At 34.4% G+C, this 16,661-nt stretch overlaps 1 protein-coding gene across 2 annotated transcripts in view; it reads right to left on the bottom strand.

Annotated features, from left to right (window-relative positions):
* Positions 1 to 9,215: 9,215 nt before the first annotated feature.
* The window catches only part of LOC121319977 (transmembrane protein 117-like), a 58,122-nt gene continuing 50,676 nt past the window's right edge, over positions 9,216 to 16,661 (bottom strand). For both annotated transcript variants that reach the window (XM_041258015.1, XM_041258014.1), the window contains exons 6-8: positions 16,378 to 16,537; positions 11,677 to 11,806; positions 9,216 to 10,116 (exon numbers count right to left, since the gene is read on the bottom strand). In XM_041258015.1, the coding sequence (XP_041113949.1) occupies positions 9,461 to 10,116; positions 11,677 to 11,806; positions 16,378 to 16,537 (946 nt within the window). In that variant the 3' untranslated portion in view covers positions 9,216 to 9,460. The remainder of the gene's footprint in view (positions 10,117 to 11,676; positions 11,807 to 16,377; positions 16,538 to 16,661) is intronic.

Genomic DNA, 16,661 nt, shown 5'->3' with positions numbered 1-16,661 from the left:
ACAAAGATATAGATTCTGTCAGGCTCTCAAGGTACAGTAATGTTTTTTTTAATTTATGGCTGACATTATTTCCCATAACTGTTGCTTAGTAGTTATCCTTCACAGATTGCATAGTGAAGAAAAATCAATATCTAATTTCTCACATCGATGAGAGTGATAGTTCTGGCAAAGGCTTCGTCAGGGGCCTTACATCGTTTTGACAGGAAAAATCGTGTTTTTCCCATCTCAGGACCACCACTTTAGAAGTACCTATGTATGGTTTTGCACTGCATTCTCGTGGATATGTCCATCATTTTAAGGTTTTAGGCCTAGCCGAATCTGACATTACATTATCTCTAAAAAACAATGCTTGCCAAGTGAAATAGTAAATCTTTCCAGTCACTGCCAGCTTGTGATCTGTGAGCAAACTAGGGTCCAGCATATCATAGCAGGCAGGAATCTTAAGACTTCACCTCATAGCATGCTGTCCTCCATTAGGAATCTTTAACAGACAGTGCCTGTAAAACACCAGTGAGATATTGGGCCCTAGTCACAAAACTTTAAGGAATATTTTTTCAGGACTGTTTTTAAAGATAGTTTATAAACATTCTGTAAGGTTAACAAGTGCATCAACAAGATTAAACTTCTAAGAAGGTCTCATGAACTGCAAACTTGATTTAAGTTATTCAATAATAAAATGGATAGACAGACCTGAATAAACAATTGCTCTGTTTGAAAAATTTTTTATTTTTTTTTGTTCCTGGGTAGTAAGTGTTATTTCCTAATTGCTTATGCCTCAAAAGTATAGAAAATGGCTATTATTCCCCACAAACTTTGCTTTTGTGACCAGGACAGTGATATTTCAAAATATCACTATTTCCAATGGGAAAACGGACAAGTGTGTGTCTTTTCGTTCACATAAAGTCAGAAAAAAACAACATATAAATCCAAGTTAACATGTATTTATACTAAAGAGAAGTGAGTAGTTTTTCGAGATTTACGATTATACTTATAGTATAATCGTAAATCTCGAAAAACTACTCACTTCTAAATCTTTTGTAGTCATTTTTGTATTACTTTAGTATAAATACATGTTAATTTGGATTCATATGTTGTTTTTTTCTGACTTTATGTGAACGAAAAGACACACATTTGTCCGTTTTTCGGAAATAGTGATATTTTGAAATAAAAAACAACATATGAAATACAGTATAATCGTAAATCTCGAAAAACTACTCAGTTCTAAATCTTTTGTAGTCATTTTTGTATTACTTTAGTATAAATACATGTTAATTTGGATTCATATGTTGTTTTTTTCTGACTTTATGTGAACGAAAAGACACACATTTGCCCATTTTCCCATTGGAAATAGTGATATTTTGAAATATCACTGTCCTGGTCACAAAAGCAAAGTTTGTGCGGAATAATAGCCATTTTCTATACTTTTGAGGCATAAGCAATTAGGAAATAACACTTACTACCCAGGAACAAAAATTGTGTTATATAATTACCAACGATATCTTTTATAAAAGAAAATCCATTTTTGACATTTTCTGTATTATTGGTATTTTGTAAAAGATCACAACAATAATCAGTTGTATATATATAAAAAAAAAATAGTTCAACATGTTGTTCGTGTTTAGGTTACAACAAGTATTTCGTTGCCAAATAAAACTCATAAAGCAACTCGTAATGAAGTTAGTTCATTTTGACTTTTAAAATGTACATATATCTGGCTTTAAAATCTTGCAAAATCTTGGAACCTGATTTTATTTAATTGTTAATTGCTGCTCTTTTGCGTAAATGTCTTTGTATCAAGCAGATCAGGTTGATAGAATATCATGTAGAGAACTGGAGCAGCTACACACTACACATCTAAAATACCACTGGTAAATGTTACAGTAGAGCAATGCTAAACACAATTTATGTAGCTTTTAATTGCTCTTCCTTATATTTTTGTGTGATAGTTTTACTGAGATGTTTCATTATCCAATATCTTTAGTCATAAATATAGTTACTAATACAATATTACCGGTATACCTTAAGTGTTCCAAATTACAACCTATACTATATGGCCAGTAAAATGTACTTTCCATAGCATTACTTTCCCACTTTACTGCTGAACTTAATTAATGACCTGTGTTGAAGAAAAATCCTAATAACTTTCTTTTCATTACAATGCAGATTCTCATTTCTCATAGAATTAAGTGGGAGTCCTAAGACATTGCCATAAATAATAGAGCAAAAGCGCTTCAACCTGAGTTGTTGTTACAAGTGTGGTTTAAGGTCCCCTTACCAATCTTGTCCTTTTACATTTCTCAAGATCATCTTGAATGGACATGAATTGTTTAGTGATAATACATAAAAGTTTGTATTGTTCAGCACCCAACAATGAACATACAATTTATATGTTCTTTAATACATTATGATATCTGTTGAGATAAGCAGGTAAACCCTGTTTAGATTTCACACGTGATCATTACTAGTCAGGTGACTGCTCCGGGGATAACATGTGCGTTGCTGGTTTTGGAATCATGGCTTCTAAGGATGCCAGGTGGTGGCAGACAACATTTTTGAGTGAAGACCAAACAACCAGAGCTGTTCAAATGTTGGAATCTGGTAATAGACAAAGACATGTAGCTCGTCAATTCAGTGTGACCCCTTCTGTTCTTTTCAGATTGTGGACACATTATGAAACCACAGTTTTGTACACTAGAATCCTGGACAAAGTGTTAGAAGGTCAATCACATCAGGCAATGGCCAATTTCTACAAAATAAAGCACTTAGGAATAACCAGTCCATTGCACATGGGCTCAATATCCACTTCGGGACAACAATTGGGGTCACCATAAACGACCAAACTGTGTGAAACAGGTTGCATATCTGGTCTGAGGTCAAGAGAACAGCCCTTGAGCTACAGCTCCTCAACTGACCCCACAGAGACTGAAGAGACCCCTCGATTACTGCCTGGTGAGTTTGAAATGTGAGCTATGCATGAGAAACTAACAATTGTTCAAATTATATCAAACATATATATATACTGTACATTCTATGTTGACTCAGATCAAATATCCATGGCTTTCATAACAGACAGATTTATTGTATTGTAATATGAACTTTGAATCACTAAACAGAATGTTAAAGTTACAGAAGCAGGCTATAGGGTCTATTTCCCTGTCAATAGCTTCCCTATTTATACCTTCACCTCTTTGCGGGTGATCACATTGAGACAGAGGGGGACCACCTGGGCCACATCCTGCACAGTCTTAGCTCCAGTCTTGTGAATGATGATTTATTGATTCTCTTTAGTAAACCTACTAAATATAATACATTTAAGACAGAAAAAGTGTACATTCAGTTTATTTCTTAATGGCATAAAGGGTGGAAGTGATTTGCTACTGTTAGATCATTATAATAGAACTCACAACTTACTTTTCACTTTATCCATTAATGCTGCTTTCTAGTAAATAGTGCAAACAGGTTATTGCAATTAGAATGATCAACTACAGTGTAATTAGAATGCAGTTATATTTTGTACAGAATGATACAATGTGCACTAGGTGATCTTTACAAAAGAGCTACAAGAAAGTCTTCTTATCTATGCAGAGAGCTGGTTAGTGCATATAGCTATTGAAATGTGTGCAGGCAGGGTAACTGTTCTCATGTTTTAAAGGTCATTGTTCAAACATGTTCAGGGTTTTTGATATCAGTAAAACCTGAACAGGAAAATAACTCAATTTCTTATGAAGTCATTTCAGAAATGTAAGTTATTAACAGCTGAAACCTACACATAATTACAAGTCTACAGTGAAACACAATTTTATATTTAATTCACAAAATCTAGCTGTGTGCATGTTTGCAACAAGAAAGTCTAATCAGGTCTACTTAAGAAGCTAGCAAAATGTATTCAATCACAACAAAACTATTTAATTTAATTCATAAAATGCTTATTGACTAAAAAAAATAAAAAATAGAAAAGGAATAATCTGTACCAGTTTTGTTCAAATGAATGCTTCAAACTGTCTGGAGAAATTGAGGGTCTTGAGGCTGAAGAAACCATTTAACCCTCATAAGGACATGTCGGAACCTGGACCCAAGCAGTAAAACAATAGCTAACAGCTGGAGTAAATGAATGAATGAAAATGTGTATATGAACATTTTATTTGGCTTTTCCTTTACTTCTAGCCATCGTTTGATATAATGTGTTGTTTATGCTATGCAAAATGGATAAGATGCCCAATGCACACTGCTGTCTCCTAGCAAGTGAAGGCATCACTGTATTCTGGACTATATAATTTATTCTAGGAACATGTCACATGAGATATCAGTGGAAAGCACAAAGCACATTTCCAATGACACCTCAACTGTTACATTTTAATAAAACACTGTGTGCAAAAGAAAATGGGACCCCAGTGTTCACAAAGACAAAACAGTAATAGATGTTGCAATCAGCTGTCAGAATTGATCATGGGTTATCATAATCAACTTTTCATATGTTGAACATCTGAAGGTTAACAGTTGAGGGAACATTTCAGACTATAATTTATGCCAAATCTTCACTGTTCTTGGGATTTGATATGCAGAAGCCTTGTACAGCCTTGTGTTAGCCTAAATCCATTGTGCAGAGTCATCATTTTGTGTTACATTTGACACATCTTCTAAAAAAATCATTTAAAAAAGCATTTTTGAGAACTTTTCATGTTTTTTTGTTTTTCCATACAGTAATAGGGACTGAAAATGATAGTATGCTTAGAGAATGATAAACAATAAATATACATAGACTATAATATCCTACCAAAACATTTTACAAAGACGACTGAGTAACATTAAATAGGGTCAACCAGACAAAAATTATGGTTACCAAAAATAGATGTTACATAAATGGATCAGGCAAATAAAAGATTTTTTTCACTTTTTGACTTTGATATATAGATTTGTTTTTTCAATTAGGAGTAAATACCTTCAAACGTTACTCACTTATTTTTACACCTTCCCCTTACCTTTATGTTTGAGAATGCGTACAAACAAATAACTTCACCAAATACAAGGAGGGTGAGGATGGAGCTGCATTACAGTGCTAGGGTATTTTGTAAACATCAATCTCTTTCCTACTTTCACCTGAAGAGACATTTGAGGTTTTGAAAACTTGTGATGAATTATTGTTTAGTTAGTCCAATAAAAGGTATCATATTGCTTTCTTTTTGTCTAGCATGTTTCTGAAAAAGTAGCTGAAATACCAGCTTTTTTACATTCCACCTGGGTTAATATATTCAAATCACAGCTGGCCTCTGTTAGTACAGGATTAAACTTGAAGATTTTAGCTGCATTGACTGATACTAGTGATTTTATTTAGACTGAAATAACTGGAATTTCATTGTGCTAAATAAAGGAGGTTAAGTGTTTATTGAACAGTTAATGAACTAAGCTTTAGTTTTACTGAAATACTAACCTGATCCTAGTTTACAATCATTTTGAGTGGTTCTGAGTTCTGTTTTTCTAATACTGAATTTGAATGATTTTCTTTGACAGAATCAACCCCGTATTATCTGAGCACATGGAATCCTGGCTCCCTTTGATAACTTTCTGATTCCAAAGAAATTAGTTTGATGCTGTGACCTTTTAACTATCCCCACATGAAGAAGGTGTGGGTAGAACAATTTAAAGGTCAAGTACTGAAAAGAAGGAGGAAACTGGGATTCCACAGGAACGCAATGGCATTTGAATCTGCTTACCCTTATACATAAAATAATGCTTTTGCATGGTTGTGGCAAAGTGGTATATTGTGTACAGGTGCAGAGGTGATGCAGTGCAGGAATAAATAGACCAAGATTGCAATCCAGTATGGAAAAGTGATTTCTTTATTTTTATAATCCAGTTCTGGTGACCAAAACAATGATCCACGGCAATACACACCAATGTGTAATGCACGGGGTAAATAATAATGGGTTTGCAGTCCCAAACAATAAACACAGGTATCTCTAAACACAGGTATTTCTCCCATAACATACAAACACAGTCACCAGTCCAGGGTGCATGCTGTAGTGCTCATGGTGGGTGATACAGTTTAATATGTGACAATAGTATAGTGCTGTTCTGGGTTTTATACTGGCCCTAAGCGACAGCTCTGGAACGTGTTAGCTGTCTATGAAAGCACAATTAAAAATTATAGACAAGACAAACAAACACTCACGATATCTCACAATTACTGCACAGGTCCTTCCGGGTTACATTTCGTAACCAAAGCGAAGGAACAGATTATGAGTCTCCGTCCCCCTTATATGCTGTCACCCATGACCCCTTGGTAAACGAGTCCAGCTGCCTTTACAATCTGCGGCTGCGACGTCGTTTCACTTCTGGGTCAATACATTCTTGCAACAGAGTTTCGACTTCTTCCAGACTGACCGACTTCCCGACCCGAGGAAAGAACAGTCAGGCCAGCCTGTCCAAAGAACTCTGTCCTCGCTGCTTATTGGCCTCACAGGTCGGGAGGGAGATTTACAACCAAGATTCATTGTATTTCTGTCACAATGGTAGAGTAGAATGGCCAGATATGTGCATTAGAACAGCTGTGGCCAATACACCCTATTGTCGACACCGCTTATGGCTATATATATATATATATATATATATATATATATATATATATATATATATATATATATATATATATATATTATACTTAGTATGACTATCATTCAATAGTTAGAAGTACAGTATCACATATTCTATATTAAATATGAGTATATAATTCCATTACTCATGTCATATATATATTATATATAATTATATATATATAATCTATATATACTATATATAACCTATATTATTATATATTTTTTTTAAGACAAATTCCATTAAAGTCTTAGTTTTGAAAGATGATATATGCTGTTCTGTGTAATTTGCTTTGTGGCTGTTTTAGAAAATTTTGTGCACTTGCTTTCAATATATTATGCGCATACCTTCTTTGCTAAAGTAGCCACAAAATAATAATGGCTATGTTTACAAAAACTATTAGCAAGCCGGAATGGTACTTTATTTCCCACAATGCTGTATTTAACTGTATTTAATAACTGTGACAGAACCCCCATCAGTCTCATTCCTCAAAATCCATAACTTGTCTTAAGGTGCTGCCACATATTTTTCAAAATGGTTTGTTGTGCCTGAAAGGGTGATTTTTAGTTTTATATATTTAACCTATATTTGTAGTTTTAATACACTCTGTTACAAGAACAGGCTTACATTAAAAATACACTTTTTAATTAATTGCATTTTTTTCAAATCTAAAATCTATGCAATTAGTTATGCACTGATATACTGTTGCCTTTAAGCTATTACAATTTAAATGCAAAAATATACCACTACGGTGTTGCCAGAGTTACAATCTTTGCTTTCTTTTGTCACACTTGATAAATTTCTTTCATGGAACTCCAAAAATGATATCCATACCTCCAGTCTTCCTCCAAAGCATTCCTGTATGTCAGTTTTTGTGATATGTAGCATTGTGTGTTCTTAAGACAGCAGATGGTAATGTAGTATAAAATCACCTTTATAAAGTGACAAGATTTGAACCATGCAGAGGTAGGTTATAGCTTATAAACACTGTAGCTTTGCACAATAGACAGAATGATGGGCTACATATAACAGTAAACATATTTTATATTTATTTTACTGTGCCACCAATCCTAAAGGTATTTTCATTTTAACTTTAATGAAACCATTTTAGCAAAGCCCCACTTCATTTAAATGACAATGACAATGACACTCAGCTCAGGCCACAGACAAGTTTGTTGTAAACCTTCCTGCAAATGCAGGTATATTGAAAATGTTATGATATTACAAAACCACGGCAACTGTGTACCAGTCCATTTTTTTCTGTTGTATACATAGCCAATGACATTATATAGCACTGATGTTTACTGATTGATTATTATTTTATAGTTAGGACACAGTAATTATGACATAGTATCAATTAGACATTGTATGCATACCTGTCCACATTGAGCTTGCAAAATACGTGAGCTTTTGTAAACTGAAATGTCATAACTGTCAACTTTTGAAAATACAAAATCAAATTCGAGAATGGGGGGAGGGGGGGGGGGGGGGGGGTTTGCAGATGCGTGGCTAAGTTTGTGAACTTGCCTTATGCAATAAATGCATGCCTGCCACAGGACTACCCTGTTATGTACAAACAGAATTGCAGTAGTCACACACCGGCCATGAATTTTGTAGTCCAGAATATGGGAGACTCCCAGTGAATAGGGGACAGTTGACAGGTCTGACTGTATGTGATTTGAGGTGCAATTTGAAAGTGGTATGCACAAGTAACTGTTTTTCTTTCACCATGTAAACATTTATAAATTGCAGTCGGTCACTACCTTGTGAAATGGTAATATTTAAAATGCACATACACTGGAGCTCTATAAACACTGTACAGTACATCTGGTCCATGTAAAACGTTTTCACAAATGTAACCTCATGTTACAGTGTTGCATTATATTTAGTCTGATATCATTCCACGGTTCTGAATGACCTTTTCCAAATGACAATAACTTAAAACTAATGGCCCAGGCTTGGCAACAGTTTAACCTTCATTTCATTAAAGCCCTGCCATATATATCTAATTATAAGGAAAGCACATTTAGCCGTTAGCTCTCATAATCACTGTATGACAAAGCTCTATTTTCATAAGTAGTGGCCCGTGGAGAACTTCTTACGTCAATGCCTTCTGCTTCACTATTTTCAATTCACTAGCAGACAGCCTACAGCACTTAAAGATAATCACCACACCTGCATCCTAAAGCCGTCCAGCTGTCTATCCCAACTTCACCGCAGAATTGTTTTTTTCTGCATCATTGACAATATCTATGGAAAAGACCATTGTTCTAGTGCAAAATAAAATGTTTTGGTCTCACCAGAAGACAATTCTTTATAGGCCCATTGGGATAACTGTAAAATAGTTTACAGGACTTAACCAAGCAAGGCACCTCTTTTATACCTGTATGTAGTATAACATTAACAAATATGACCATTACAATTTTTAGGATTTAAGTTTAGTGTAGGCACAAACATATACTGTAATAAACATAGAAAATTCAGCCTGCTATACAGTACAGTATTAAGCACCAACAAGACTGTGAAGTCAGTGTACAATTGAAGAAGTGTTACAACTGTTCTGAAAAAAAGTCAATTAAATCATTGACTCAATGTTACAAAAAAGGTAAAAAATAAAAATAAAAAACATGTCAATGAAAAAATGTGCTACTATAGTAGGAATCTATCAGTAGTTACAGCATATTTGTTTCTCATAATATGTATTAACCTTGTTCAGTTCTAGTTCTGCTATTGCTAGCCTACCACACAGATACCATTTAAGATGCACAAATATTAAGCTCTCTTGTGAATAAAGGCAAAATAAAACGACAAGAACTTGGGAACAGTGGAGTTTGTCAGAAAGGTATTCTTTAGTCAAAATGTGTCTGGATTAGGTTGAAGGGTTAGAGACATCATTGGAGACAACTGTCTCTGTTGGCGTTTCACCTTTACAGGCAACAGTAGGCTGAGACTCCTGTGTTTCCGTTGATGAAGGGGAGATAGACCTACTAGATCCAATAACGTGAGTCTCCACAGAAAGTAACATGGGTGTATTCTTATTTAATCCATCCTTCATTGTAACATGGGCCTCCTCTGGAGTCACCCCCATGTCTTTGCTATACTCTGATGGAGATTTTCTTTTTATCCTTTCATAGGTTTTATCCTTGTTCTCCATGCCCTGGTCACTCTTCCGAAATCGCCCCAAGAGCCAAATGAAGAATCCAAACAAGACAAAAGCTGCCAGGCTAGGAATAAAAGCCAGACACTTGACACCAAGGCTGGCTCCTGTATACCTGCTGTGCAAAAACATATCGTTTTGACTGTAGATCTTGTTGGTTTTCAGATCGATGTTGGTGGATCTCCATTCCCAAGTCAGAGTGGTCTCATTAAACTCTTTCAAGGTGTCAGGGTCTTCAACGGTAAAGATTCTCTCACCAGGGCCAACGTACTGACCATATTCATAAGGCTTGTAAAATATCTGATTTTTCCACATATTTAAATCCAAAATCAAGACAAGGAAGATAATTCCATAATTAAACCATTTCCCTGTTAAGGAACAAACAAAACTTTTTTTTAAAATCATCTTTAAACTTTCATTTAAAGTCACCTTTTTGTAAAATAGTTACTTTAAAGAACACATTTATAATCTAAAGAGGTAACTCTTCGATGCACAGACAGTGATGAGGGTATGCAATGGGTTAATACACCTAGCCATGCCTTTAACACTGATACTCATTGGGATCGTTTACCTTTTTGGTTCTTAAAGATCCCAATGATTCAGTATTAAATAAACATGTCTGTTTTGAGATCAACTACTAACTAGGAACTAGACAAGCCCTGAACAATGGCCAAAATGGCCTCCTCTGATTTGTAAAATGTATTTTGTTCTCAATTGCCATTTCTTACCTGATTAACAATATTATCCTTTTTAGTTGTTCATAGTGTTTTTTTAAAACATATTATTCCAGCTGTGATGCAGTATTATGGAGATGTCACAATTCAGAGTTTTATATAATATACTGTAGATAACTTATTGCTAAGGACAATCATTAAGGAAAAATATTGAATACATCTGAATCTGGGAGAACTGATGGATTTATTTTTATTTTTCATATGTTTTAGTACTGTAAAAGGTGCAATTTATTCCCGAAAGTAATTTTACTGTTATACAGTCAGTAAAGAAACAACTGGAATAGAACAGATTCAAATAGCTACAGATCTGTCAGGTGTTTTTAACCTTTCAAAAAAATGGGAGTAAATTACAGACTGGGCTGAAACATTTAGAAAAAAAAATCGTACATGCCAGAGTCAGTTAAAAAAAAAAAAAAAACCTGAAGATTAACTATCGATGAAAACATGACAGCTGTTGTCCTCATTTTTTTCAAAAAGGCAAATTAAAGGGTCTCTGGAACTCTGCATTCAAACATTTAATGAGTAAAACTTGCACTGACAAGCCAAATGTAAGCTATTCAATATACTTAAAAGAGGGTTGTGACCAATAAGCTTCTTACCAATGGCAGTGTATTACGTTCTCATCAGGCTGTAATATTATATAATAATATTCTATTAGCAACCTAATGTGAACTTTTTCAAAATACTACACTGTTATGTACTGTAATTATACTATTTCTAACTATACTAACTATACTATTATACTACAATTTCATTATAAAAAGCACAATGAAAGCATGTTAAAGTACAGACACATGTGGTAAATCAATGTAAAATAATGCAGAAAGGGAAAGCCTAGTTAGGGCTTTTTAAGATGAATTATGAAAAAAATGTCTGAAATGCTTGCCTTTACTTGTTATAGTTATGACTGCTGTAATGCATTTAGTGTATAGGTAAACTCACACTACAACGTCATTTTCTAGTAGTAGTCTGGCAAGGAGAAGCAAACTGAAAACGCAAGAGGTGTATAAAGAAAAAAATGCATAGCTAACTAGAGGTACAAATTTCAGAAAAAATACCATCTGCAAAAGACCACTTTAAACATGCACAGCATCTGACTTGAAAGGGCAAGGTACACTGTTGGTATGATAATTGTGGGATCAGTGTTATAAAGCAGTTTTGTTTTCTTTAAAATCATATTTCATTAATACATACCTGTAATGTGTATATGATATTCTTCTTTGAAAATACATTTACAGACAGGCAGCTTCAGCTTTACTTGGGTGGTAGACATTCCAGGCAGGTTCACATCCAAATCCCCCATGAAGTGAGGAAACTCCCAGTCCTAATTAAAAAAAGAGAACTGCTCTTCAGATCAGTCTTTTATTTATATATCAATTGATTATATTTGACACTATCCATGAGAAAATATGTTTATCCACTTAATGAGTGGTGCTGAGTTTGCACCCTTTTTTGTAAAATAGAAATGTTAATGTTAATGTTACAGACTTACAATGAACAACTAAGGTACACACAGGAGCTTTTTAACATAAATCTTTGTTTTCTTTTTAAAATGGTGATGCATGCTTTGTGAAATTATCCCCGGGCTGCTTTTTTTTTTTTTTTTTTTTTTTTTGCTAGGTATTGATAAAAAGCTTTCCTTTTTTAGTGGTGAACTATGAACGATGGATTTCAATGTATGCTTTTTATTTTATTTTTTTCAGAAAGAATGACTCATCCAAAAGATCCCAAAGACTCTGATCAGAGTATTGCTCTTCTATACCAGATAATATATATATATTAGTATATATATATATATATCATCTATATATAATATATATATATATAATATAAGTATATATATATATAATAATATTATATACTGTATAACAAGACATGTTTGCGCCAACCGGGTATGCTGTAACGCCTTTGCGTTTTTTTTTTTGCGTGTGTAACTTTAGGTCTGAAAGTATATACTTGCGCACATTCTTCTTGAGTTTTAGCATGTAGTTGTTACCTCACTACTGAACCACTGAATCACTAACCATTCATTTATTACAGTAAGTCTAATACATTGATTCATACTATACCTACTGTTCTGAATTTTACTATACTCTGCAAGTCATTTTTAAAATGAAAGATTATAGAAATCAATTAATGGCGTCTTTCTGAACTTGTGGTTTGGACTGAGTGTTTTTAATAAAGTTTTGGCCTTGTTGCTCTCAAGAGCGCTATAATGTAGATTAACTTGCTTCAAAATTCTTTAAACTACTGATTTAGGATATATGGTAGTCTGGATATTATTTTTTGTTTCAACACCGTGTAGTTGTTTCGGGAATAGAAAACAGAACTGAATTTCAAAGGTTGATCATCCATCCATTCAAACAAACAAAATTACACATTAGCCTTAGTCACCCATAATTGTACTGCTGTCACCTCTTTGGGTCATTACAAAATGAACTGTCCTTGACATTTTGCTCTATAACTGGGCAACTTTGCTGGCAAAGCACTTGGGGTGTATAATAACTAGATTATCCTAGGCTTATATATTGATATTTTTCAGAGTTATACTTACATTTTATATGGCAATAATACCAGTGGAACTGATATTTCCCTATACAATCCTGCGCTTAATTCTCTGACTACAAGCTACTACTGATGTCAGTACAAGCCAGCAGTCACTATTAAGATGACAGATCACGCCTGATATATATATACAGTATATATCTATACAGTATGTAATTGCATCATAATTTGTGGTAGTTCAAATTTGATAATAGTAGTGCATTGCTACAAGCCTGCTACTCAGTTTATCATAGGGTAAAAATACACAGCACAGGTCCTACAACCTCTGCTAATAATAACCAGTGTTTTTGAACAACTACCAGCTGTTGCAACAGTGTATATTAGTACATTGTTGCCTTCACTTCACATGAAACTTTTCTCATTTGTTTGATTCTCTTGAAACTTAACCTTCCCCTTCAAATGTACTGTGTTTCATTTCTGCACAGAGCAACCTAATGTATGTACAGCAAGAATAATACAGTCTCCATATATACAATTGGTATAATAAAAACAGCATAAAAAGATGAAGGATCACAACAGCCGATTCATGTTGGGAATGTAAAATCATTTCCATTGTGTGATATGGCACTGGCACTTTTACTCCATATTTCAAATCGACCCCATAAATCTCCATGTTTATGCTGATTGAATACCATGACTGAATATGAATATATTATGATATATCTGATAGTACAATGACCACCTATATGGTGTATTTATTTTAGTAAATCACCCAATTACCAACTACAGTACCTATAAAGACGACATCTTATTGGGCAATTCTTATCAGGTTGGCTGAATTCACAAATATTCAAAATGCTGTCCATTTTCTTTCTGACATACTGTATGTGTCCATTTTATGTCCAGCTCAGCAGCCAAGTTGGAGAATGGTGAGTGGCTGTGAGGCAAAAGCTCTGTAAGGCCACCTAATGTTAGTTTACAGGCTTCTTAAACAGCCTTCATAATCTAAATGAGAAGGACCAAGCCATACACAAAGCAGACCGTGGTTAATTAAACAAAATTACTAAAATCTGCTCTGCTGACAACGCCTCAGCTTTCACGAACATTACATTTAGAACCAACAACATAAGCAAGAAAAGATATTGACTGAATCAAGTTGCCTGGAATCAGCTCCTGTGCTTGTCATATTAATATCTTATTTAGCAAACACCTACATAAAGTGCACAGACCAACCGAGTGTGACTGCACTACACTTTAACCAAAAAAAACAAAAACAATTACAGCTTTTATTGCAAAGCAATGGCCAACCCATGTTTTCTCTTTAACTAAAAGCCTTTTAATGTTCCGAATACACGGGAGAAGTCCGGCAAATGTGTACCGTGGCGAATCCAAGCAGAAATAAATAAAGCAATCATTCACTAAACCCCTTCACCGCCTTACCAACAAACATTTACAAAGTCTAGATACAATTTGACTGAGTTTTTTTCACGGTATGGTTTAAAAAAAACACAAAAAAAAACCCAACATAAATCAAGCATACTTTAGAATGGGATGTCCAGTAAAGAATGTCACTGGCTCTAAATTAGAGCACATTGCTGCGATTGCTGAAGGCACACAAGGACTGATTGCTGCACTGTGATTAATGCATGAATAATAAAAATCAATCAAATGTGATGTTTCTGATGCTGCAAAGAAATTGCCATTTGTCGTTTATAAATGTTCTTCAGAGTTAAAGGAGATTTAATGGAAGACACAAATCTGCATTATCAAGCACTGCTGTTTTAAAGGTACAGCAAACAAAGCAGTAGCACCAAGTGCCTACAGAACATATACAAGTGAAACTTGTCTTCGACAGCTGTGCCACCACACTAGACTAGCTAAATGCACCATCCTAAAACTGTAAATGAAGGCTGATGGTAAATTAGGCGTCTGTGTGGAAAGATATCCTGGAAAATAAAGCTCTTACTTTCATATCAATGATCACACATTGCTTATCAACTCATAGATGGAAGAAGCACTTCTGGAGAAGGCAGTTATCACGAAGACGCCACACAAACAGTTCAGCTAAGTTAAAATGTTTTAAAAGGTAATGTAATGGATTGTAATTTAAAGGGGACATACGCTTTACAGGCTCACTGCCGTACCAAGGCCATAAACAGATTTTTATCATCAGTTTACGGCCTTGGTATGTGACTTGCTTCCAGTCGTCTTTTAAAACACTCAACGCAGAAGTTAATTTCCATTGATTGGTACTCAGTTGTAAAGGTGAAGGGAGGACAGCTGTTCTTGTTCTGAAATGAACACATTAAAAAATTGATTTATTTAATACCTGACGATAAATACTTTCTAAAGGCAATTCCAAAATCAAGTACAAGTATCAGCACAAACTCTCAGGGGCTTTAATGGATGCTGCTTTAGGTTTGGTTTACCTTTTGAAAGACCAAGGTTGCTTAGCCATGTGTAAGCAGCCTTGACATATTGGTAGTTCAGTATTCAGTACATTCAGTTTGCCCAGAGCACTTGTTTTCTCCTTTTATCCAATTAATCTTATCAAGGCCTCATGTGTGGGAAGGGAAAAAAAAGCTGACTGCTCTCAGTGAAATAATGAAAAATAATAATTAAAAAATACCTTGGGGAAAGAAAAGATTGAGCCTGCAGATGACCTATATTCTGAAAGACTACACTGGGCCATTAACCTAAATATGAAATTCACCTATGATATCTACAGAAGCTGTGCCTATCAAGAATACTCTTTTCCATGAAACAGATACTGTATATTGATACCCATGTATGAAACAAAGTGGTAGGTTTTAATGCCTTTCTTTTCGAACAGAATCAACAACAGAACAAAGCAAGTGTATTAATAATACCCATATAGCACTGTACGCACTGTACATCCTACTCATTGTTGTGTAACTTAGTTTGATGACTGTACGTGACATTGATACTTATATGTATATTATAGTGTATATATATATATATATATATATATATATATATATATATATATATATATATATATTATATATATATATATATATATATTCCAATACATGTGAAATATTTAAAATTATTAGTATTTAATATATTACAATGTTATCAAGGACATGTACACGTACCGTTTGCCCGGTGCCTATGTAACACACCTTAAAGATCTTCTCCAGAAATCAGATGGCGATATTTATTTTCATTTAAAACATAACACAAAACTCTTGGGGATTATCTTACATACATCTAGTAGCACCAGTTAATAGGCTACTAATTATTAAGAGCACACACGCAGACACTTATGCATTATGTGTTTCTCAACACTCTACGTGATTTTCTTTCAGTCTACATGATATAGTCTTTATGACACTGAGAGGGCCGGTGCAAGTATTTTTCATTAACCTGCATGACGATAAGGAGGTCAAACACCAGGATGAAAGAAGCAAGGAATGCCCTGGAGACCTCGTCACTTGGCAGAAATCCTCGGTTTAAATTGTCCCAGCTGATCCAGTCAGTGCTGATGACAAGAACCACTACGGATGTCAGAGAAAACAGTACCGTCCTGAAAAACAGAATATACAGGAGTGCAAGTCAGTATTGTTGGTAGAATCCTGAACACGATGCTGTAAGTATTATACAATATGTTGGATATTTGACCAATTGTAATATTAAAAGCATATTGCTAT

This window comes from Polyodon spathula, chromosome 8 (genome assembly GCF_017654505.1).
Source record: "Polyodon spathula isolate WHYD16114869_AA chromosome 8, ASM1765450v1, whole genome shotgun sequence".
Lineage (NCBI taxonomy): Eukaryota > Metazoa > Chordata > Actinopteri > Acipenseriformes > Polyodontidae > Polyodon > Polyodon spathula.
This window is presented reverse-complemented; position numbering and strand designations above follow the sequence as displayed.